Source organism: Homarus americanus, unplaced genomic scaffold, assembly GCF_018991925.1.
Source record: "Homarus americanus isolate GMGI-L3 unplaced genomic scaffold, GMGI_Hamer_2.0 scaffold24260, whole genome shotgun sequence".
Classification (NCBI taxonomy): Eukaryota; Metazoa; Arthropoda; class Malacostraca; order Decapoda; family Nephropidae; genus Homarus; species Homarus americanus.
In genome coordinates, this window is record NW_024721079.1 from 8,250,182 (window position 1) to 8,276,943 (window position 26,762).

The 26,762-nt window shown below is 38.7% G+C and overlaps 1 protein-coding gene across 1 annotated transcript in view; it reads right to left on the bottom strand.

Moving 5' to 3' along the window:
- Nucleotides 1-26,762, bottom strand: part of LOC121861527 — a gene marked incomplete at its 5' end in the record, with an annotated part of 64,271 nt that overhangs the window by 27,881 nt on the left and 9,628 nt on the right. The window contains 3 exon segments of the mRNA XM_042359360.1: nucleotides 242-439; nucleotides 10,619-10,747; nucleotides 13,082-13,171. Coding sequence (XP_042215294.1) covers nucleotides 242-439; nucleotides 10,619-10,747; nucleotides 13,082-13,171 — 417 coding nt within the window.

Below are 26,762 nucleotides of genomic sequence, written 5' to 3' on the forward strand. Positions count from 1 at the left end.
ATATATCATTATTCGCTCAAGTAATCATGTTCACAACTTTCTGATGAACAGAAAAGACACTGAAGGAAAAATATTAAATTTCTGGAAGCTGTGCAACTCACACCATGATGCAGAGACCCTTCTAATGTTCTAGGTGTCTTAAGAGGTGTTGAAAGGGTGGGAAGGTGTTATAGACCCAGATGTCACTAAAATACATTCTTAACCCAGGGAACAGACCCAAGATACACTAAAAATAACAAACCTTTTCTTTCAAAACCTTCTCTTTCATATCTTCTTCTTCAAAAATTTTTTCCAAAAGTATCCTGTGTTGTTCTTGTAAGACATGAAGATCATCCTCTAGATGACCATTAGTTCGCAAAAGTTTGTCATGGGCTTCGTCTAATCTAATGGCCTTGTTCTTGACAACTTTCAGCTCTTGATACATTTGAGGAAGTTTTACCTGTTGACATGATATAATGTTAGAAAATACCTATTTCTTAACATTTTACATAAATAACAAATGTACAGTAGTTATCTCTTATAAGACCTTTCCTTCTGTTACCACATGCTTGAGATGGATCATGGAAAACAAAACCTTAAAGCTGGTATGAAATGGTATGGGAGAGTGGTACAGGGGGCCCCCAAATTTGCAGGGGGAGTATTTTCCCATTATTATTTATTTGTATGTGTTTTATGTGTGTGTCTACACACACACATATACACAATACAGGTAAAGGAAATTACTGTCTTTAGAACGAATGGCTGCCTGTCCCAGCCACGAAAATGCCGGCAACTTTAAAACTACCCACAGACATTCTTGGGTACATCCAGAGTGTCATCCACGAATCATAGAGGACTGTGAAATAAAAATCCGCGAATTTTGGGGGCCCCCTGTATTGGCAGGCAGGAAAAATACACAAAGCCACAGGAACTAGTTGAATCGAGAAGAAGAAACACCCCCATATAAACTCCGTTATGTGATTCACTTGCACTCTGACTATACAATGTAATTTCTTAATCTACTCACTGCTTCATATCACTCTACTCTGTACAGAATCATATAAATCATTCATATTCATGTTAACACTATACAGTAGTTTCTAAAGCAACTTAATATATGGTCTAAATGTTATTGTTTTTTTAAATATATTTTACATATTGCCCATCACAAGTTTGCATTTACAAAAACCTCTTATAGACACAACCTTGCATATATGCTGTACATGGATCTACTGTATATCCTCTACAAGTTTATATTCTCACACTGATTGATCGGTTAAAATATCTGGCGTCGCAGCCTGTGGCCATTTGACGCCAAAAATGAAATTCATAAGTTAAAACTATGATATAAATAAATTATATCCTTTAAGTTTAAATATCAAAATTAAAATAATATAAACCCCATATTCATCTAAAAATCACAAGCTGTACCTCTATTGCAATTAAAAATTTAAAAAGTCCACCATCAGGTACTGAACTTCTCTTGCTGAGCACCTCCTGCTGGCACTCCGCCAGAAATTGAATCCTCAAAGCCCCATGATTGATTAATGGATGGTGGTAATTACATCCATGACAATGCAACAGCTTAGGTCATATGTTCCTGAATTAAAATTACGGCTTTAAAGGCTAAAATCAAATAATGCAAGGTAAAAAGCATACCGGTAAGTAAGAAATAACATTGAACTTTCATAAAAAACACTTAACATTAATAGAAAAAACTTAAACTTGTGTAGAAGGCCGGCTTCCTCCACAAAGGAGAGGACGTCCCCTCCCACACTACCCACTCCCCCCGCCAGCACCAAGAGAGATGGTAAGACCCGTATCCCCTTCTGGCAATGGGAGAGGTGCTTACAACGAAGATTCTGAGACTGGGGCACTCTACCAGGAGGTGTCAATGGGACCAGGCAGTCATCACAAGGGGGAGGGGGCACCCTCTCCATTAAAAAACCATGAGTCAGCCATGTGGGGCCAATGCAGAGGCGGGTGGCATGACAGTAGGGTGGATGTCGCAGAGCTTGTTTGTTCCAACTGCATCCCACCTGCAATTCCAAATCGAGCAGATGGCAGCTCTTATTACTGGTTCCATATCAGAGGCAAGTAGATGGAATAATATGCCACAGGGCGAGAACCAGCATTGTCAAAGAATCAGCACACTCATTCCCCTTCTCCACACTGTCCGGAACCCAGCAAAAACGGACTTTCTGGGCCTGACGTTGGATGAGAAACAGCCACTGTAATATATCTATAACTAAGGGATGTGGCGATGAGATACTAGCTAAGGCCTGGAGAGCACTATGAGAATCACTAAAAATTTTTAAATTGCTATGAGGTTGGATAAAAATAATCTTGAGAGCAAGTAAAATACCCAAAAGCACTGAAGTAAAAACAGATGCCAAAGCAGGGAAGACTACCATCCCGACAGAAATCGGGAAAGACCACCCACAAACCCACCCCTGCAACTGACTTAAAGCAGTCAGTGTATACAGGGATAGTCCCTCTGTGAGAGGTGTCATGCTCTAAAATAGAGAATGAAGCACACAGGGAGGGAATAAATCCTTCCTTTTGTTAAAATATTGACAGATTGAACTTCAGGGAGCGGCACTAGGGAACCGCAAGGGGCATATCTGAACAGGAGGAAGACAGAATACTCACAACCTCCCTCACCCTGACCAGCCCCATGACTGGGACACTCTACCACCAAGTGTAGTACAGTCAGTGGCACCAGGTCGTCATCACAATAGGGTTGTGGTCCTCTGGCCATAAGGAAACTGTGGGTGAGGTGGCCTATATGCAGACGGGAAAGGGCAGTCTCACTGTGGCGGGGCATCCAAGGATATTCCCACAGATATATATCATTGTTGTAATCTCTCGTAACTTGTTCTTGGGAATGGATAAACTGTCCCACTGTAGCTGCCAGGAGGCAGCAGACTTGGACACCTTGTAAGCTCTCTCATTACCTTGCACACATATGAGCAGTCAGATTTTGGGCCATTTGTATAAACATGCACTGAGTCATTATGCCGAGTTGTATGATCCTGGAAATACATTCTGGCCATCATTTCAGTAACATTAGCCTTGCTTCATGGGAAATAACAACAAAAGAGCACCTCTGGTAAGTCCCACGGGGCCACAGTTGGCACCTTCACTAGGGTGACCAGGAGTTGAAGAAGTGATAAGTTGTCAACCATTTCCCGGACACGAATGCCAAAGGATCGGGGAAGACGTGGGTGAAGGGTTAATCTATGGTCCATATATCTATCAGATATGGCCTCCCATGTTGAAGATCCAGGGAGATGCTGTACTTGGTACTAGCAGTGAGCCATTAAAGACTGCTGATGCATATCCAGTGGTGGTACACCAGCATCCACCAGAAGACTGGGTATTGGGGAGGATCTAAAGGCCCCTGTGGCTACACGGATGCCAGCGTGATGTATAGTATTGATGGTCTTTAGCCTGGCTGGTGTGGCTGAAGAATACAGCTCACATCCAGACTTTGTTACTTCAGTCAAAGTATTGTTACATTGGCTAAATGTTACTCAAGTAAAAGTAAAAGTATTTAAACTTTAATGTACTCAAATAGAAGTAAAAAAAATCTCATTCATAAAATACTCAAGTACTGAAAGTAAAAAGTAGTAACAAAATAATTGTCTCAAATATTAAAATAAATCCACAGTAAATTAAAAAAACTAGTTAACTAAAGATAAAAATAAAAGACACATAGCAATAGTACACATGTTTATTTGCAAATCTTTCTATTGAGATTAATGAAAAAGTGATTCTCAAAATTATGGCTGTCCAATCAGGATCTTTTAGGACGAAATATAAACTCACCATGACCTACCGAAAGAGAATACTTTCAGCCGCTCTTCTCCCTACAATCCATCGCAGGAAAATATATCCATCCAACACTATTATCACTTTCTTCCTTATCCATACAAGTATCATCGACGTGGATTTATGGTCTGCAGACATAATGTTGGTCTCTGCTCACATTAGGTTAGGATACAGACCTATCTGGCATGTACCTGAGGTGGGGGATGACTCGCACTTCTCTCCCTGTAAACTCTGTAACTGTCCCAACACTAACACCTTCAACACTACTGTATTGCCTTGATTGTCCCACAGTCAAGGACCTTCTACCACAGGACAAGTCACTAACCACTATATGTCACCACCAACTTATTCAGAATAATTTAGATTTAATTCTTGTACGCTTCCCACGCTTTGGTGGGTCCTAACTCCCATTGTCCTTAAATCATATCAATATTGTCTCCATACCACAAGTCACAGCGTGTCCTGCAAGAAACGAGTACCAATGTATTAGTGTCTGACCGCATGGTCTTTTGACTAGGCTTATCTCCCCGTGGGGCCTAATAAATTAATTAAATACATAATAAATAATAAGCCCAACATGACTAAACTGACGCTCACAAGCAGCAGATGCAGGTAGTGGGGTACAGTATTAAGCCTGAGAGATAAGTCACAATGTCGGGAAAGACCTCAGTAGCTCCATTCCATCCCCTGGGTATTCCAAGTGGCTATCAAGCTCCTTCAGTTGAGGAGTTTGTGGGTAAATGCTGTCTCCATAGTGACTAAGTCTGACTAAGACTTAGGATGTGGCTGTGGTGATGTCACATTTCAATTCTAACTGATAAGTGGCTGAATTTTTTGCACCACGTAACATCTGGTGGGTGCGGGGGGGTAACTTAGTTATTTAAGCAGAATTTTAAACACACTCAGTCTCACACATACGTATAGATACAGGCTTTATATCTAAGATGGAATAATGTAAAGCATTTTAGAATCACAACCTCTTTGAAATTCATATAAGGGACAGGAACATGCAAAGAGCAACTAACATCTAACAGGAAGAATAAGCCCTTGAAGGAAAGGTGGGGGAGAAGTGAGGGGATGAGAAGGTAGGCTAGGTGAGGTGGGTGGTCAAGGTGCTAATGGACACAAGAAGATCAAAGGGAAAGTCCATTGACATGGCCACTGCCACCTGTCTTGACGTCACGTCACGTCACCTCATCAGACCTCTAGTTATGCGGCTGCGTGGTATCTCCCCACACCCATACTGCACCCTTCAAGGCTTCACCCACACAACTGTTTTACTATGGTTAATAATTAATTAATAAATTTAAAATATATTATTTGTCACAGACATTACAGACAATATTACTTAATCTACAGTTGACCCTCGTTAAAACGGACTAATAGGGGGGGAAGGGTGTCTGTTTTAGCCAATTGTCCGAATTAACCGATTTAGGGGTTAATATTGCATAATATTGCATTATACAGTCATGCGCCGGTTAATGTCCTAGATACGTGCTTGTGTTTGTACAACCGCTTTCATTCAGACCCACTAAAGATATAATGTTATGGTAATTATCAGAAACACACATAGGCATGACTAGGTTTATTACAAAGTGATGAAAAGGATACTGTACAGTGGGTAGTCCACAAAACATGTAGCTATGTGTATGTTTATTTGAGTGCCCCGTCATAGGAGTCCGTTTTCTCTCGCTTCAGGACGCCTGAGTCCTCCGTTTTCTCTTAATCTTAGAGTGCAGTGCACCAGAGACTTCGTTATTCCTTAGTAATGACACAGAATTTGAAATTGCAACCCCAATTGCAAATGAGACAATCCCAGAACCAGAAATTTGATAAGAACAGTCCCTAGCTTAGTTCAGATTTCGTCCGATTTATCCGAAATCCGGATTAAAGGGGTCCGAATTAACGAGGGTCGACTGTACATAAATGTCATATTTTATTATAGTGAAAACAAATATGACTTTTCTTGAATTGTGAATTGTAAATATAAATAACAATCAGGGGACTTACGAACGTCCTACTTACGAATGCCCACCGATACGAACGGGGATAAACTTGAAATTTACAGTACAGTATTTTATTTACCTGATGACTTATTTTTTACTTTAAGTTACTATATTTTGTCATTCTATTTCTTCTTTTGTCTTAAATTAAGTGATTTTAGATGTACATAAGGACTTAAGCTAAGATACAGTGGGATTTTAAACATTGTTCTGTAAGTACGGTATGCACATAGCATGTGTTCCGACTTACCTACAAATCCGACTTAAAAACGTTCTCAAGAACGGAACCCGTTTATAACTCAGAGACCCCCTGAATAACTGTTTTACAGTACTATGGTTTATAAAAATTTACTTTTTCATGCCAAATTTTTCTTGAAGAAGTTGTGACTTGCTTTCTGTGGCTTATTGTGTGTGTGTGTGTGTGTGTGTGTGTGTGTGTGTGTGTGTGTGTGTGTGTGTGTGCATGCGCGTGTAATATAATAGTAATAATTAACAGTTTATTTAAAAAAGTTCAGCAACCCAAAGGCAGAAAATATACATTGGACAGAAATGACTTATTACAAACAAATACAAGGGGTAGGTGGGTCTTTCACAAAAGCATTCATGACTAAAAGAAGAAGGAACATGAATTGAACACACAAATTATAGTTTGCAGTTGATGGCCCAGGATGGTCTCTTGCCCTACTGCGTGAGGTCACATAGGTCATGTGGTGCAGTAACTCGTCCATTGGTGTTGATGTGAAGGACCTCATGTGGTTATGGAGACACTGTGGTGTGGTGTCACAGTACCTCACCCTCTGCTAAGTGGTGGTGTGTTATCTTATGGTCAGGTGTAAAACCGACCCACGGTTGTTCCCAGGGTGAATTGATTAACACTGCCTGGTCAGAAGATGGTGATGGGTTCCCAGGGGCGCTTATATCTGGGTGTGGACCTCACTGGTGGGTCACGGCTCTCGCTGGTACTGTTTAGTGCTGAATTCATTGGCTTAAACACTGATCCCACTTCCTTCCAAAATTAAATTGTCACTTTTGGCGGGATTATGTTGATATCCCGGTGGTGAGGATGGGTCGAGAAGAGGGACTTGGGGAATGGGCCAACATTGGCCGGGGCAGCTCCACAGCAGGAGCGGGCGCCCGATGGGTCTTGACCCTCCAGTGGTCAAGGATGTAGTGTGTGTGTGTGTGTCTCTGAGGTGAACATATGTGAAGGTAGTGATTTGTAATGAGTTGCTAACTCACCCGCTTCCCTCCATATGACATTACAGGCACGCACGCATATATATCTCAGTCAGCTGGTTGACTACCTGGCTGAACTGTGGTGTTGCTTAGATGATGGTTTGAGTGTGGAAGGAGCTATTTTTTACATCAAATATGTGCTATTATATTTTATGATATGCTATGTACAGTATCAATTTTATTGTTAACATACCGTAATAGTGGAGACGTTCAGCATACAGGGGCCTGACATGAATGTGGGAGGTTGTTGGGTGTTACTGGGTCAGTACCGCAGGAACCAAATTATACCAGTGGGTGCTGAACATTAATTCTGGTGCCCTAGATACTGTGGTGCAATGTATAGTACCTTATACCCACATATTAGGGTGCTAAAGCACCTTCCCTTCCCACGTCCATGCACTGGGTGGAGTGAGCCAGCGCTCACCCGACCACAACAATAACAAACATCAGACTGACTAAGCGTGGAGCGCAGAGTGGTGAGTACTACCGACGTGGTCAAATATGCCGAGATTTTCCCAGATAATTTTATATAACTCGGCATTTCTAGAGTTCTTTTATAATAAATTCTGAGACCATATATGTGTCGAATTATATGAAATTCCGATATATCGAATGCCAAGTTATCAAGGGTTTACTACACACATCTCTCCACAAGTAATACACTCTTCATCCTTGTGAGCATTAGCCCACATGAGGCACACACAGCAGGTAGACTGTGTACGGTATATGTTTGTGACAGTTCATGGTTACATGTTCAAACTTTTGGCAATAAAAACTTCTTCTTGGCATGAGCATGTATGGCCTAATCTTTATTCTATGCTCTATACGAAGCTAACATCTGGGTCTCAGGAAGAGTTAATCGATTGAATGTGATCCTCAGAGAGGGAGTAGAAGTTAAAATTCCATTTTTCTTTTTCTTGATTCTTCTCCCTTTATTACCTTTTGATCCACAAACTCCTGTTGGAGGGTTTCTTCCACGTGTTGGAGTAGCTGAGTACAATACACCACACCTCCGGTCTGCTTCATACTGCTGTGTGGGAAGCAAGACACTGTAGTTCCAGCAATACATTTAAGAGTCCTAACACTCTTGGGATTGGGGAGGTGCTCTCCCACGAGACGCTTCGGGGTCTGGCCTGTTACTCACCTTACTGCCCCTGACCAACCACACGAGAGATAATTGTACATAATGAGTCATAGCAAGTTTGCTATTTGAGATAAAAAGGTGGCATTTACTGCATTAGCATTGTAAATAAATTATCTACAAACAGTTTTATATAAGTAATCGCAATAAAATAATCATTTTTATAAATAAGCACAGGTAAACAAAAAATTTTTTTATACTTGATGGAAATATTTATACATCACTTTATACCTACATTATTTCATGTGATTGCAATATGAATCTTATTCCATTATAAAGTGTACATATTAAGCAAAAATAGTTATAGAAGAAAAGTTGTAAAAAAATTAATATTTTGTTAGGTAATAGTGATGTAAATTTTGCATTCTGATGAGCGCGCCCAGGAAGAGTAGATTATATATTTTTTTTCCTCCGGGAGCAAGATACAGTAATTGTACATATTGAATCACAGCACTAAGACTGTTTGTTGAAGGGCCAGACAAACTATCACTTACACTGGAAAGGCCAGGGACAATGGGAGAGGCATCAGGAGGCACCACACTATAAGCACATGGTGCAATCTCCTTACCCAATTTTTTTAAAGTTTCCCACCCCTCCGCCCTCACCAGCAACACGACACATGGTTCAAAACTCTCACTAAACTGTTATGAATAAATGAAATCACTGTGATGCACGAGAAATTAGCACAAGCTACAAGAAATGATAAATATGGGTCAAGGTTATATCCTAGGTCCTTTAAACACTGGTGTGGTAACCTTGGAGTGCAATCTAAATAGTTGCTAGATCAAGCCGACCTTCCCAAATATGTGACTTGCATGTCTAGAGTTCATACAAAAACATAAAATTATTTTATTTAAATTTTTTACTTCATATGCAAATTTGCATATGAAAACCCTAAAGTGATATTTCATATCATGCACAGTTTTAGATATAAAACCCCAAGTGCTAAGTTTATTACTCATCTCTGATGATGACACCTCCACCAAAAGGTTTGGGGCACAACTTTTGGTGCAGATCCACAAGCTTGTATAATATCTCGGTACATCTGAAAAACATTCTGGTCTTTTAGATTAATCTCAATTGATAATAAGACTAAATATTTATCCTATGAGTCAGGTTCAAAGACACCAGGTTGGGTCTCTCTCATGACAGAACTCTGCCGAGAAGGACGTCCCCCATGCTGGCGAGAATGTCCGCCACTGCTGGGCACAAACGGCTCCAGAGTGACCACTAAAGAAGGCGTTCCAGGAGAGTTGTTCATAAATGAGCAGGGATCATTAGGGTTGGAATCAAGCCAGAAATTTATGGGTATGGATGTCATAAAAATTTATTACTAGGCTTTCACCTGTGCACCCCACTCACTCACCATGGAGCCCAACAAGGTGAAGCACACAATGGTCCCAGGGGTAGTGGGGAGGTATTTGGAGGCTACCATTAAGTCTGATGATATTCGAGGGACCAAATGGGGTGCCGACTTTGTAGTGCCTGCTTGACTCTAGCCAAATGACTGGCCCAGAGGCCAACCATTTTGACCAGCCTAACCAGAATAAGGGACCAAAGAGGTGCATTGCTAACCACAGTGAGCAGCATGCAACATCGCTCAACCTCCAGGATTCCTGTCTCACAGCCTTACGGGTCGTCATGTACGGCAAACACACAGGAGACCTACTCTCCAGCCCTGGCCGACTGGGCCAGAGGAAAGGTGCCACTAGCCAGCTCTCACGGCTTGCAACTCAAAAGAGCCATTTAGTCTTATCCCTCCCTGATGACCCCCCTCCCCCTATTGTGATCATGACATCAACATGACGGCTACCGCCACGCACAATTGTGTGAGCCAGTAACATGTGTAAGTGAAGCTACAGGCAGAATAGAAAGAATAAGAGGGAGAGAGGAAGAAGTGAAGAGACTGTTTACAACTAAGATAGCTGACTAAGCGGGCTGAAGGCCCACAGCTACCCATGAGACAGCCTGAGGGCAGACTATCGCCTTCTCCTGTAGAGGCAACATCTTGATTCTCGTCAGCCAATATTTCTCTTGCAGGACATCGTATTTGTTCTCGTTGGTCTGCCCCTAGACCCGTAAAACGTGAGTGTGATTGTGAACTGTTGAATCCTCTGAGAACACGAAACGACTTTAATAATTGTAGTTATGTACTGTACATTGATCATATTGTTCAAACTGTGTGTCCTGATGTAGCAGCAGTTGTTACATGTGAGATGTATTCAACAGGTTTTGACCGAATTATACACTTCGTGTCAACGTAGAGGGTCTTATTGTCCTGCACAACCACAATCGCTCCAACAAGCGATTACAATGGCCTCAAGTCCCCCACCACTACACAACACTTCCCACTAGGGCCTCTCACAATGAACATAACAATTTGAACATGCCCTAATTCATCCAGGCTCTAACTTTGTATCATTACCTCTTCTAACTCTTGTAGACATCTTTGTTTCTCCTGCAGGATGTGGTTTAATTTGTAATTTTCTTTTGCTAGTTCTGCTGTTTCCTCCCTACTTGCTGCAAAGTGATCCTGGGTCTCCTCCAAGGTAAGCTGGTAAAAAAAAAAAAAAAAGTAAATAAATAAATAAATGAAAAAAATAAAAATAAAAATTACATTGTCTGCAGATACTTCACTGCATAAAATAGAGGCTCAAGGCACAAAATATCACATTTCATGATCAAGAGGGTAAAATGAGTTGTCTGTGAGGTACAACCTTTGTTAAGCACCTCCAAGCAGAGCCTATTGCTGCACAGGGAGTGTGTAGGAATGTACTCTCCACATGAACATCCACAGTGGGGTTGGTGTCCTGGGTGCTGATGGTCCCCAAGTTGATCACATCAGAGTCCAGACAATGTGCCCTTAATTTCTTTTTGATTGAGTTTATCAGATGGAATATTTTTGTACAGTATACTGTATAACATATCTCAATTCATAACATGGCTAACCTAACAGGTGTGGAGGAAGGCCATAAAACAGTGATGATGATGGTCTATGGGAAATCACGTGACACTTTAAGAAGTAGCTACTTTTTGACATCTGCTACATCTAAGTGTAGTATTTTTATCAATAAAGCCTATTTAAACATATCTAATCAAAATGAAGCATCAATTAAGAATACAAATCTACCTTAGCAGTGTCCCATTCCAATCAGGTAATAGCAACTGACAAGCAATATTATTTCAGCTATTTGACCATGCATCAATAATGCACTCAAACATCTTTTTTGTCATTAGTAGTAAAGTAGTAGCCGGTGTTCCTTGCACTAATAGCATGGCACTTTCACTTATATCTATACTTTTCCCCACCTGCCAATCCTCAAGTACTCAGTGATTTTCATGAACTGCCCTAGAAACCAGTTGGCTTAAGAGATGTGTAAGTCAAAATGTGGACAGGAGGAGAGCCAGAGGTAGGCCAGGAATGACATGGGGAGAGATTATAAGAAATTACATGCAAGTGTGGAAAATAGCCGTAAAGTGATGATGATGATGATGGCCCTGAAAATGACAAACCTCAAGTATCATAACATTCCAACTTAAAATTATAGGTTAATAAACAGTAAATCTATGCACAAGTAGTACCCGACACCCGAGTTATGAACGGGTTATGTTCCTGGACCCTGTTCATAAGTCAGAGTATTAATTCCATAATTTAGGCTAGGTTACAAAACAACAATAATATCCCATGCATAATAGATAAAGTAAATACAGTAAATAAAGTGGTGTAATATAATACAAAATACTGAACGTTGTGGTTATTTTTACACACATAATAAATAAATTAATTTAATAACTTGAAAAATGGAGGCTTATCTCCTCCCTCTTTTCCTACGAAATCACTTTTCTCTTCTAGCTATCTGATACAGTACTTGGCGTTATCATAGGGCGGGTTATGACACTCTAATGAAGTTCTATGAAGACTTCAGCCAGTGTTGAAGTTGCTACATTGATGTCCAACTTGGTTAATGTGTAAAAAACACAAAGTTGGTTATCATTGATGGATGTGTGATCGGGATGGTTGTGCAAACAGCTCTGTCAGTCCCGTAGGCCACAGGCCTGTGTGTCCCAGCTGAAGACATGGGAACCAATCACCATTCAACATGTATCGCTAAACTAATTTATTAGTTTAAGGTCTACTCGGACAACTCCTTGTTGCTTCTTATAGTTAAAAGTAAATATACAATGATAATATATTATTAGCTTATTTATATAAACTAATTTACCAGAATTAAAGTCATTGATGAGAAAGAGTTATAGCTCGTCTCAACCTGGTGAAACATCTGATGGTTACCTACACTCATCAGATTACTTATATATAATACAGTAGTAATAATCCAACACTACTGGTACTATTTATATTTTTATACAAGTGAATCATGGATGACATGAAATACTGTGTGAACTCCATGATATGCCCCTGATAACAAGCCTATTACACTTTAAATTCATGTAGAAACCCACTATCCAAATTTCTGGAGGTGCTTTAGGACTCTGCGGGGCAAGTCGCTACGAAGTTTTATTTACAATTTAATATACTACGTAGATTTATACAAAATAATTTCCACAAAAGTAATGTAAAAAAATGGAATTTAAGTTACAGATTTTTGTGATGACTATATTGGGATCCCGTTTGTAAATGCAGGTGTTCGTAACTAAGGGACTGCCTAATTATTATCATATACAAATCCATAATCATGTATGGAACATAGGTAAGTGCTTGCTTTCCTTGCTTATCTTACACCACTCTCCTTAGCACTCCCTTCCTTTCATGATATTTATGTAGCCCTTGATCCATCCCACTTATAAGTAGAAAAATGCTGCACAATATCACCAAAATAATGTAGTAATCAAACAAAAGATTATGCAGAACTCTACTGTACAGCATTACCTTCACTTTTTCATAATGCCTCACAATCTGCCTCAGTTTCTCAATATCTTTCCTCATAGAATCGGCTTCATCCTTCAGTGATGCTTTTTCCTGAAAGATAAATTATTGTGATGAGATACGGTGGACTGATTCTGAAATTCCATTTTAGAAATAAGCTTTGAAAGATAAATTAATCAATATGCCTGCTCAGTTTTTATATCTTGGCACCCGGGGAAGCCCAAGACTTAAGCAACTAGGGCTAATCTGAAGATCAGCCACAACTGTCTTATCCATTAAGTATAAGATCTAAGAAGCTAAAAATTGCTATAAAAGAGGAACAATGATTCTTAAGGCCACACAGTGCCAGAGTTCCTTAGTGTTTCATACTAGTACTAACTTTTTTCTTCATATGGATTATTGGACTTTCAATGACAAACAACTCTACACACTCCAATGCAGAAGACTCAGTTCTCCACAGAACTTTCGCTCTGATTGCACCAGTCTCAAGAGATAAAATTTTGAATTCCAGACAAAAGATTTTCTACTGGATGACCTTGCCTACATAGCTGAGTGGGGAGCATCCAATTAGGTTTCCTTAATTGTAACTATTTTTATGGGGATTAGCCCACCCAGGCACAGGTCACTGACCCACATCGGGGACTACTGGGGGGCCAAAAATATATACAGTAGAAACTCGATAAATCAGACTAATTGGGGCAGACCCCAGTCCGAAAAATGTGAAAGTACGAAAAAAGCAAATATGGGGAAGGGGTTGTTTGAAGATAACACTGTTTATCTGAACTGTTTAAAGAAAATCAGTTGTTGTCATGTTTTTACTGCACTTCAACAGCTACGGTCTTTAAGTGTATAACAAAGTTATTAAAAGAATATTACATCAACAATAAAAAAAATATGAAATCAGATTTATAAATCTGGTTGTCAACAACTGTTGTCACCGAGATGATTGTCATTTATTGCAGTGTTATATGCAAGTAACCACAGAATTTGTCTTATGAATACAGAGAAAACTGTATACTGTACAGAACTATAAAGATAAAAATAAGAGCAAAGAAATGTAGGGGTATATTGTACGTAGAAGACGTAGAAGACGAGTGTTTATCTGTTATCTAGGAGCAGCTGGGAGAGGGGTAGCATGGGTGGGTGGCTCCATTCCCCAAGATTCCTTGAACACTTCTTTATGCAATTTCACCATAATTCTCATATAGTAATTTAGAATCATTTGGTGCCAGGTTGATAAAATATTAACCTAAAAGAACCAGCTTTCCTGAAAAAATAATTCCACACTGAACATGAGTCATTTCATATTCATTTGTTTACAGAGCAAAAGCTGATCAGCTTACCACAATGTCTGTCTTCAACACTTAGTAAATTAGTAGAGTACAGTTGTGTATTTATCAACACTTAATAAATACTATTGCAGTGTATATATCACTACTTAATAAATACTATTGTAGTGATAATAGTATATTTATCATTACTTAATGCGTACGTAATTTCAGCAAAAATATTACATTTCCGTGAATGTATTATATCAAGCACAGTATGAATAGAATATCATTGTAATATAACAGAATTTTAACCGAAAACTATTAAAAAAACGAGTAACATCTCAAGAACATCGGAAGCTTAGGTAAAGTCTTTTGTTTTCATCGTGTATTTAATCCCTATTTTACATTGAAATACATCACCTTTCAGCAAAACTACTATTTATTTCCGAGAATATATTCATTCAGGCGCAGTTTAGGTAAAATATATGTGTGATGTAATAGTTTTTTGACTGAAAACGATTCGAAAAACACGTACCCTCTAGCCCTGTTCAAGGAGAGGACTGGGAGAAGCTGTTTGGTGCTGCAGACAATGACAAGGAAAATGATTTCTATGGATTTTAATGAAAATATTCAGAAATATGGTATCATAGTATTTATTCAAGTCAATTAGGATAGAATATTATTGTAATACAACATTTTTTTAACTGATAACCATTCGAAAAGCGATTACGGTAACATCTTTTGAACGAAAGAAAGCGAAAGTCATTGTTTTCGTCACGATTTTATCACACTTTCCACTGTAATACGTACGTCATTTCAGCAAAAATATTACATTTCCGTGAATGCATTACATCAAGCACAGTATGAATAGAATACCATTGAAATATAATAATATTTTGAGTCCTACTCTTTCCATTTACAGAGTACTGTACAAGCCCATAATAATGGCTCCTAAAGTAGATAAACTTCGTTGTGTGAAGAGAAAGAAGAACACGTTGAAATTGAGTGACAAACTTGAAATAATTAAGAAACTAGAACGTGGTGTGAGCAATACTGTTCTAATGGAAACATACGACATTGGAAAGTCTACAATTTATGATATAAAAAAGGCAAAGAATAAAATTCTAGAATTCACAGCTTTTTCATTAAAACTGCTCGTTTTGATAAATGAAGCATGCTATATTTGCTAATGAATAAACTATCAAAATGCACCTGTTCATCTCTTCTTTATTCCTCCTTAAATTTGAATTTTAAAAGTACTGCCTGAGAATCCGGAAAATCCGGACCGACCCAATCCCCAAGCAGTCCGGATTTTTGGACTTCTACTGTGTATGTATATATATATATATATATATATATATATATATATATATATATATATATATATATATATATATATATATATATATATATATATATATATATATATATATATATATATATATATATATATATATATATATATATATATAGTGTTGTCAAAGTAAGAGAAAAACAATTGAGACCCTGTAATGGACGAGTTGACGGTACTGGGTAAACACAAGAAATACACTCTGCCACGTTAGTAGAGTTATACCGTATATATAATTTGTAATAAAAGTTTAAAGTCCTGCTATAATAGTAGAGATAACTATATTTTCTGGAAACAGGACCGCCACTAGTTTCAAACACAGCTGGGCTGCAGTCGTAAGTAGTAGAAAGGATGGCCTCTTCAGACCCCAAATGCCATGTTCAGGTAAGTTTTAAGGGTGTTTTTTTATGGTCTAAGTCATGGACATTTCGTAAGTGTAGAAATGTGCCGTGAAGAGCAGCTTCAAACATAGGTTAGATGGATATATGAGCATTAGCGGTTGGGTGTAAATGGGACTGCCCAGTATGGCCCGCTGCAGTTTCCTCCATTCTTATGTTCTTTTGGACATAAAAACTCCCATGTTCACACCAGCTCAGCTGTCATGTACTTTTACCTGGTAGACTTTCTCTTTTTTTTTCGGTACATTTACAGAGTATATCAGTACTAGATGGAGATACGAGTATATTTAGAAGTGATGGCATTGTCTGGACTTTGTTTTGATAATGCCTGGTGTTAGCTAAACATGACAACATAGTGCTGTTACTGTTTTGATGATTCACTAATGGTCATCCCTGTACTTAAGACATGCAGACTATGTTGTTTTTTTTTTTCCTGGTGGTTTGTGATGTGCTATGAATGATTTTGAACTTCATTTCTATCGGAAATCACTAGTTTTGAGTTAACACCCTCCTCCCCACCCCTTACCGATGTATGTTAAGCTAACCTTATAACTTACCATAACCTGTATTTTCTTATGCGATCGAAAAATGTTTTGTGACAAATCCTGTAGAGATAATGTGTCTTATTGTTTAAAGTACTTAATCCCATAGTTAGAATCTTAAGGTTCCCCAGATGACCAAAACCAAAATAATATCAATATCATTTGGAATGTTTATACTATGAAATTTGTTGTATGGGCAGCTATTATCCATTGAATTAGTTAATGTGCTTAGTAATATTTATATATTCAATATAGCATTACTGTGTTGCACAATAAAGCACAATTAATTATCTAATAATGTTTATTTACTGAGGCGATCAGCCAAGGAGGTTGGACAACTACAGCTGGGTGCCTCCTGCTGGGAAGTTCACCCCAACCAGTGATTTCACAACCAATCACAGAGCTTTTTGCAGTCACATGACTTTTAGCAACTTTAACCCTTACATTTTTACACCTTTTGTCCCAATTTATTTAAAAATATCATTACCATAGTTAATTTAAGCATTTTCTTTACCCATTGACCTGCCATCTTATGAAAAAATTTCAACCTTCAACTCGTCCATTGTGTGTAAATGAGGCAAAAAGTCAGATCAGCAACCTGGGATTTGGTCACAATTTTTGAGATGCCATATGGCAGCAGGATCTACCATTAGACAACACATCATGCTTCCAATATCTTCACAGGTGGTAGTACAGTTGCAGAAATGTGTTCCTAGTCTCCAATTGGCAACATCGCAGTAGTAGTATCACCATTTATGAATGGATTTGTTTGGTTGTGTAACAACGATGTGATTGGTGGATAGGTTAGCTATAGGGGCACATATAGGTTGGCAGCTTGGAAACAAGGGTTACCACAATTCCACAACTGTACCTCCCTATTTGTTAGTTGCCTTCTACCTCTAAATCATAATACACAATACTTATAGCAAGCATGATACTACACAAATTAATTCACATTTCGACACTATAATTCCACCATCACACAAAACTGAGATTTTATGCATCACCCTCACTTAAAGTTTTACCTTGAGATTTTGTTTTTAAATTTAGCTGAAACTACTTCAGAGAAATTGTGATCATGTTCAGAGGCAGGTTGTACTTCACAGAAAAACAGTTGACAGCCATTTATGTAAGTTATGTGTGCCCTCAGATGGAATATTGCTGTCATCCATAAGCTGGGTGTGGAGTTGGCATACTTTGCCTCCTTTTTAAGCTAACCCCTATTAGTCAATTAGAGTATCTAGGATGGCCCAGCCTTTTCTGTTGAAATTACCTTCTGTAAAACCTTTGCTTATCAAATCCCATTAATATCCTATTGTGTACTAGCGCTAAGGAACCTCCCTACCTCAGTGTTTTACCAATGTTATATAACCTTCACCAGTTCAATTCAGCCCGCTTAAATATCTTAACTCTTTGGCACACATGTTTTGATTCCTCCAGAAATGTAATTAATTACGATTACAATTACCTTTGTTTTCACAATGTCAATTGATATGTTGTAATCATGGAATGTAATCAAGAGTACGATTCCTTCTGCCTTGGAATCGACACGTTTCTTGTTTCCAAGGCAATGCAATCGACACGATTAAAAAATCCCCAAAATGTGCAATCGATTCCAATGATGACAACATGTCTGCTCTTGCATTAACTCCACTGGGAAAGCTATTCAAGTACTCACCTCCTTCAACTGGTTGCACTGAGATGCAAGATTTATCATCTCTCTCTGCATTGTTTCTGTGTTCCTACCCACTCTCTCTGAATGATGCCCAGCTGGTATCTGCCTCAGGAGTCGTTGCTGCTCTCTTGTCATACATATTTTGTCGAACATAAGCTTCATCGCTCATTTTCTTAAGCATTGCTTTTGTTGTTACAATTTCATCCTCTAGGTGCTGAGGAAAACAAAGAAATACTGTATTACATAGAAATATAAGGTATTCAATCATCTTCATTTCACTCCATAGTTTTATCTACATCTAATTTATACTGTTTCTCATTAAGAAGTTGTTCAAGCAGCATATCTTAAAACACGAATTCCTCAATTTGTGCATTTTCATCCATGCTGTTGCCTATGCAGGACACTCGCACAAAAGTATACAAGGAAGCTTGGAGTTTGTGTTACATGGATGTATCACAAGAGAAAATGGAACATGAATATATAACCCATTGTGCATCAATAAAGCCTGTTTCTCAGATAGCACAAAATTCCCTCTGCAAAGCATTTATTTATGATTCTACATGAAGTCTGCAACATGTTCAAAAGCAAGTGGTAACTTAGATACATTTACAGGATCAAGACGACACAAACTTATATAGCCCAGAATGTTGTTTACCCCTACAGGACAAAATGGTGAAAGAGTGAAGTTTATGGCATAACGGTAACTCAAGTTGAAATTCTACTGAAAATTCTCATTAAAGAAACATGAAGGCCATTTCTAATATGTGATATCTTTGCCATAAAAAAACAAGAAAAATCTGAGGCAAGCTGAGTATCTGAAGTGGAAGAAGGCATAGTAGTTCCAGCCCATTCATATCAGCATACTTTTTTCTGATCACTGACACAAGAGGCTACATTACGCGCTCATTGAACAAACAACAGCCCTATTCTCAGCCATATACTCTGATCTAGTATAGTTTTTTCACCGCCTGCCACTCATTCAGCACTTCTACAATCCCTAAAAGGAGAACTTATAGATGAGTCATACTATGGAGAGTCATCTCGTACTGTAATTTCTCCGTGATCTTCAAGATAATAATGGTCTAAAGACATCATTATGTAATTTAACCATCTTGTCAGAAGTCAAATCAGAGAGTCAACCCAGTTCAAAGAATGATCAACTTCCTGATCAATCATGGTCTAGTCTATGTTTCTACATATGATTGACAAAATTTTTTGATTGAGAATTTGCAAGAACTGAAGTGAGAAAAGGGTTTCAGAGATGGGATGTCAACCTGATAATTGAAGTTACCACAGATCAACCATCGCCATTCTTTCCTAAGAAAAGTCTCAAGACAAGTCAAATTCATCCATGAACTTCTTATCTGTACCTGTAACCGGACGAAAAACAACAGCAATTTTAATAACTTGACAATGAAGATTTATTAATGCCTCAATAAATTCAAAGGAGGAAAAAACAGTCGCTACTAATCAGTCTAGTGTTGAGCAGGTCTACAGAATACAGCACCACTCCACAACCCAGGCTCCTGCAGCAGGTCTGGGAACATGAACAAGAGAATGTCTTGAGAAGAGCATTATGAATAATGTTGATGTCTGACTCATACAACCACATTTCATTTATGCAGAGGAACCAGCTGAAATCCTCAGAAACTTATAAATGTTACACATTCTGTTTCTGATTGCATGGATATTAACCCTGCCCGGGTTAGGGTGCTGGTGGCAGTACCACCACCCGGTAAAATCGAGAAAATCAAATTTTCCAAAAATTATTTTTAACCTTTAAAATGATAAAACAATAAAAAATAAGTAAGAAAACTATATACCGTGATAACCCTTGAGAAACATTCTCTGACAGAGGGAGGGAGGACGGGAGAGATAAGACAGTGTTGATTTGACTGCTGACCTCATGGTCCTACGCACTAGCTTACTATTTTTAGCTTGCCCTTGTGTCCAAGTGGCCAACAATGTATGTATTTACTGATCTTAATACTTATTTGCTATAAAATTATTTAGAATATTTATTTGTTTTTTCATAAAAAGTTCTTGGCAACAATCACCAGTGGGTAGCCAGTCTACCTGGCTTTTGTGTTTGGTAGAGCAAATGCATCAAATAATAATAATTCCACAAATAAAAACACTTATAACATGATCATAGCATTGTTTTACAGTAATACTATCCTACAATACAACTACACAACTTTCAATATTACTTGATACATGATAAAATCAACAAACAATAAAAATTAAAAACAAAAAGAAGGTAATTATGTTCAGGAAGCTTCCCTGTCCAAACGTATACAGGCAAATAGTCACACTGGAACCTGATAACCCACGCTGCATTTAAACAGTGGCGGAATAGGCGAGCGTTCTGGAACGCCACCCGGCGCTGGTCAAACGTTCTGGAACCTCACCCGGGGCCTAAGGGTTAAGCAGGCCTACTATACTTTTAATACAGTGGTCCTCGGTTAACGAATACAATTGCTCCACAGAGTCATTCGTTAACCGAATCCATTCTTCAATAGGATATTGGGTAATTGGTTCCAGCTCACAGAAAAGTACATACAAAGAAAAAAAAATGCAGTAAAGTACACTTCCTTTGAGGTGTGTATGTAGAAGGTCCTGGTTGATGATGATGATGGGAATTAGAGGTGGGGGTGGGAGAAGGGAGAAGAGAAGGAGGATGGAGGAGAAATCACCTTCAGGGGACCCATGCTTGATGCAGTAATTTCACCAATAAAATTTGAAGTTCACTAGGTGTAATTCAAGATTATTTTATTTCAATCAATACTGCACTGCGCTATATTATCAATATGTTAACTAAATTTCAGATTGACCAATAATTTTAATGTAAAAATGCAAAAATATTCACACCAACAAAATCGATGTTCACTCCAACAGCCAAACTGACCGGTTTGGTGAGTCAAGCGGCTGATGAGGCACAAAAAACTAGTTCCTGTACTGCATATATTATCAATTAGTTAAATAAATTTTAAAATGACTAATAATTTTAGTAAAAAAATGCAAAAATATTAAAGAGCACAACTTTCTTGATATTTACTCCACTGAAAACGAATGTAAACATAGAACAGATTACTGAATTGGCAGACTAGCCCATCAGCTGATGTTCATAACAAAATGTGTTTGTCGTGAAGGATTTCGTAATCTAAGTTTTGCTTTAACCGAATTGAAGATCCTTATGGGAAGTAATTATAACCAAATTAGTTAATCGAACCGTTTGTTAACCGAGGGACCACTGTACAGTATAGGTTCAAGAGAGCCACTACTCTTTTTTTGAACCAGTAAAGTCAAGTGATTCCAATTACTTTTTATGCTGGGAAGTCATCATAGGCAATCTTTACTTGATGCAAAATGACTGACTGACTCAGGTGGTACTGCAAAGTGGAACAATTTGTGCAGCAGAGTGAAGTCTTATTTGAGCATGTTCTAGACCCATGAATGCCTGAACAGAAGGCACAAACTGTAGAACCAGGCTTCCTGGGACAGCCTGGAAGCAAAGTGTCCATATTTTTAGAGTGGTAGCATTGAGTCATAAGCTTTGCATCTATTCAGTCCAACATAAATGTGTCCTTGAATTTCGTACTTCAGGTGACATCTTCAGGACTGCGAAGTTTTATCCTTGTGAAAAGAAGGGATAACTGTACCGTGACTTTATTTTACAGTTCTTGAATTTCATTATTCTTCTCAACAACGTCTGGGACTATTTTGTCATCAGGAAGTGTAGTAGGAATACCTACAACTGTCATTTTGGCACGATTTTCTAGGTTCAGACACCATGATGTCTGAGTGTGTACAAAGCAGGATCTCACTGCCCTACTAGCCTCCTCCTTACCTTCTCAGTGGAAAGTCTAATAACAAGGAGCCAGTTTTCAACAGGAATAGACTTCAGTGTCAACACTTCCAGCAGCAGCAACAACTTTAGCCTATCAGCCCAATGTCCCTCTTGCTCAATATGAATACAGTAAGTGCTGGGTGTGGACTGTTCTATCCTGCCCAAATCATTGGTCTTCACACTCACTTCTTTAGTACCAACCTGATCTTTTTTTTCACTCTCAGTTCCCTTTGACCATTCTGAATTGATTTCTGACAGAAAAATAATAATTGGCCAGCGCTGGTGTCATTTAATTACAATACAGTATAGTCTGAATTTCACGAGGTTTTTGTGTTTACGCTGCTTGGTCGCTACGTGCCTTGCCACAGAATGAAATTTTTAATTACGGTAAATTTGGTCACGACACGGCGAGGTCCAGACGCCGCCACCATTTTATCACGCAGTCCATTCTTGACCATACGCGGAAGCGGCGCGGTGAGTGGTGCGATAGACCGTTCTTACGTTATCGCTGACGCCATATGACGATCAGACTGTGATTGGGCCATGCACCTACCACCCACGCGATTCTCCACCACTAGCTGTGATTGTCTAATGTATCATGACGCTGCCCTGCCACCAGAGGGTAGAAGTCATGACCCAGGCCTGTCTCATTGTTCTCAGTCCGCCAGATACAGTTCTTCTGCCCGCTATTCCCTCACAATGGCTTCCTGGACCCCACCACCGAGAAACCTGAATTACCTGGACCAAGCCATGATAATGAAGGAAATCATCGAGTTGGGGAGAAATTAAGCTCATCCTTGAACAACCCAGACAAGCATCGGTATGAAGTATCTAATAACCTTCTGTTGAAAGTTATGGAGCCATATATCCAGATCTATCTCGACAACATCAATGCGTCGTCAGCGTAGTATTGAGGACTTCCGCCCGCAACCCACAAATACAACCACAACCAGCCCAAGTCAGTGATAGTGACAGTGAGGATATCGACTTTGAGGGGTTTGTCTGGGAGGCCCTGCAAACCTCTGTGAGTCGTGAAAGTGATTCACCGGACGGCAACTAATCTGCCCTCTGCCTCGAATCAGCCGCCATCCACGATTCCAACGCAGCCGACCCAGCTTCTGCTAATGTAAGTATAAAACCTAATATTATTGATATTTTTAATTATTAATTGTGTGTGCATACCATCATAAAATTAAGATGTTATTTTACTAACTAAGGCACGATTATGGTGAAAAAGTGAGTTTGGGGTGGCCCAGTCTCTATTTCAATTAATCCCATATGTTCTGTTATTTCATTTACGCTTTCATTTTACGCGACCTCCACGGTTCAATTGACCGCAGTAAATGCAGACTATACTGTACAGTACATTACCGTGACATAAGGGTTAAATAAAAAATAATCTAAGAGATTAATTTAATAATCGATAAAAGAGGATGAAATATGAATTAGTATACTGTAGTTGCCTATAGAGGTGTGGAAGCCAAGTGGCTACAGTGTTTCTCAGAGGAAGAAATGCTTGAATACAAAATACAGGTAATACGGGTTTGAAAAACATTTGTTTTATGAAGAGTATTTAAAGGACAGTATACTACAAGATATCAGACAAGTTAATAAGTTAAAGTTTAAATACAGTTTTTATATAATGCACTCAAAAGAGAGCAAGCAAGAGACTTAATATCCTAATAAAATATTATGGAGTCCTAAATGAAGTGCTGTTGCTGAGATGAGTCCATGTTTTTAACTTATGTTGGTAAAATAAGGATTCTTTAGAGAATAATGCACGAAATGGTTAAAAAAAAAACTTGAAAGAGCTATATGAAAATAATTTCAACAGGGTGGTGTCAACAGATAGCTCAAGGAGACAATGTTAGGGAGGCTGTCAACAAAGCAGTGCTACTACAGTGATGCTTAAATGAAGAATGTCAATATGAATATAATGATTACTAAGCCAGATAAAGACAAACACAGGTTGAGAGGGGCTAAAATGAGAAAATTGAAGTAAGGCAGTCTCAGCTTGAATCATGTAGAATAAAAGGAAGAGGCCTCACAAGCTAATGATATCTAGTAGGTAATGGAGAAATACACTATGGTACTATGGTCTGAAAGGACAAGAAATTTTTTTGCTTAAGCCTCGTCAAAAATCAACTTGTCGAAGGAAGAATTTAAGAATGTGGAAATCTTGATTACTGTACTTTGTCTTCCTCAATGTTAGAAAAGTCAGACAAACTAAAAAAAAATATTAAATTCACAAAATAATGCATATAACTTTAATAATATCAAATTATTGTCTGAAGCTTACCCACCTTTCTTTCAAGCTGATGAACCTGTAGTTTATTCAACAGCTGGTGAACAAAATTGAGAGAACTTCTTGTTGTCAACTGGTGGCATGGCACCCACATCTCCCATCCCATGAGTTTCCATCTCAAACTAGAAAGCTGCCTGAAATTAGTGATAGTACAATCAGTACTAATAAACATTAAACACAAAACCTTAACCATTCAATTTGAAAATCTGAAAGTTTTGCAGTTTGCAAACCCATGGATGTGCTACTTTAGCTTGTATTTTGATTAAATAACTTTATATCTAAATTAAATAAGTGCTATCTGTGCTGATATATTTCGGTTGTGTTTAATTATTAAAAAAAAGCCACAGAACTGCCAAAAATCAACAATAAACACTACCCACTTAACTCAGGCATATCTCACCGGGAGCCAGACTTCAAGGACTGGATCTACCTATTCCATGGTTATCTAAACATGATTCTATTAACCCAATTATCTAACCTCCAGCAGATAAAATGGATATTAGAGAGAGAGAGAGAGAGAGAGAGAGAGAGAGAGAGAGAGAGAGAGAGAGAGAGAGAGAGAGAGAGAGAGAGAGAGAGAGAGAGAGAGAGAGAGAGAGAGAGAGAGAGAGAGAGAGAGAGAGAGAGAGAGAGAGAGAGAGAGAGAGAGAGAGAGAGAGAGAGAGAGAGAGAGAGAGAGAGAGAGAGAGAGAGAGAGAGAGAGAGAGAGAGAGAGAGAGAGAGAGAGAGAGAGAGAGGGAGAGAGAGAGAGAGAGAGAGAGAGAGAGAGAGAGAGAGAGAGAGAGAGAGAGAGAGAGAGAGAGAGAGAGAGAGAGAGAGAGAGAGAGAGAGAGAGAGAGAGAGAGAGAGAGAGAGAGAGAGAGAGAGAGAGAGAGAGAGAGAGAGAGAGAGAGAGAGAGAGAGAAGAGAGAGAGAGAGAGAGAGAGAGAGAGAGAGAGAGAGAGAGAGAGAGAGAGAGAGAGAGAGAGAGAGAGAGAGAGAGAGAGAGAGAGAGAGAGAGAGAGAGAGAGAGAGAGAGAGAGAGAGAGAGAGAGAGAGAGAGAGAGAGAGAGAGAGAGAGAGAGAGAGAGAGAGAGAGAGAGAGAGAGAGAGAGAGAGAGAGAGAGAGAGAGAGAGAGAGAGAGAGAGAGAGAGAGAGAGAGAGAGAGAGAGAGAGAGAGAGAGAGAGAGAGAGAGAGAGAGAGAGAGAGAGAGAGAGAGAGAGAGAGAGAGAGAGAGAGAGAGAGAGAGAGAGAGAGAGAGAGAGAGAGAGAGAGAGAGAGAGAGAGAGAGAGAGAGAGAGAGAGAGAGAGAGAGAGAGAGAGAGAGAGAAATATAAAAAACATATATATATATATATATATATATATATATATATACACACAGGTTGACAACCCTTTATCTGAAATTCCGAAAACCGAAAAGCTCTGAAACCAAGTTTTATTTTAGGAACAATTTTTAACAGGATTAGCCCACCCAGGCATAGATCACTGACCCACATTAAAATGGGGGAATGTAATAGTAATATCAATTATAATAATAATAATAATTATAATAATAATTATTCATAGTAAATAAAATTTTAATTAAAAATACACCAAAAATAAAATAATGATAAATAATAATAATAAAATTTATAATAATAATAATAAGAATAATACTGTATTAATAAATAATAATAAAAAGAAATACAAGAATGAAAAAGATAAAAAGGAGAAACGACCTAGACCTATGAATTATTATTATTATTTTATAATTGTTATTATATTTTCACCCCCAGGCCCCAATTGGGTCAGGTGACTTGTGCCCAGGTGGGCTAATACACACACACAAAAAAAAAACCCTATCCATTCTGAAACTAAAAAATTCCAAAATCCAAAATGCCTTGGCCCCAAGGATTTTGGAAAGGATTGTCAACCATATATATCATTTGCTTGTATATTTTACTATTACATTCAGAATGGAATGTTACGCCAATGCTTAATGTTGTTTCGACTACGCTGCTAATCTTTTAACGTCCCGATATCTCAACAACGCCGTTTTACGTCGTCATACTTTTTACGGCGCAAACAGCGGCGGAAGAACCCAGTCAGAGCAGTGACTCACCACCCTCCTCCTCGCTCCTGCCATACTCCTCCGCTCCTGCCATACTCCTCCGCTCCACCATACTCCTCCGCTCCTGCCTACTTCTCCCGCATCCGCCGTATGGCATCACAAAATTTATCAAGCCCCAGGTTGCTGATTTTTTGTCTCATTTACACACAATAACAGGGGTTTCAATGTTTTCTCTTCGTTAACAACACAATATATATA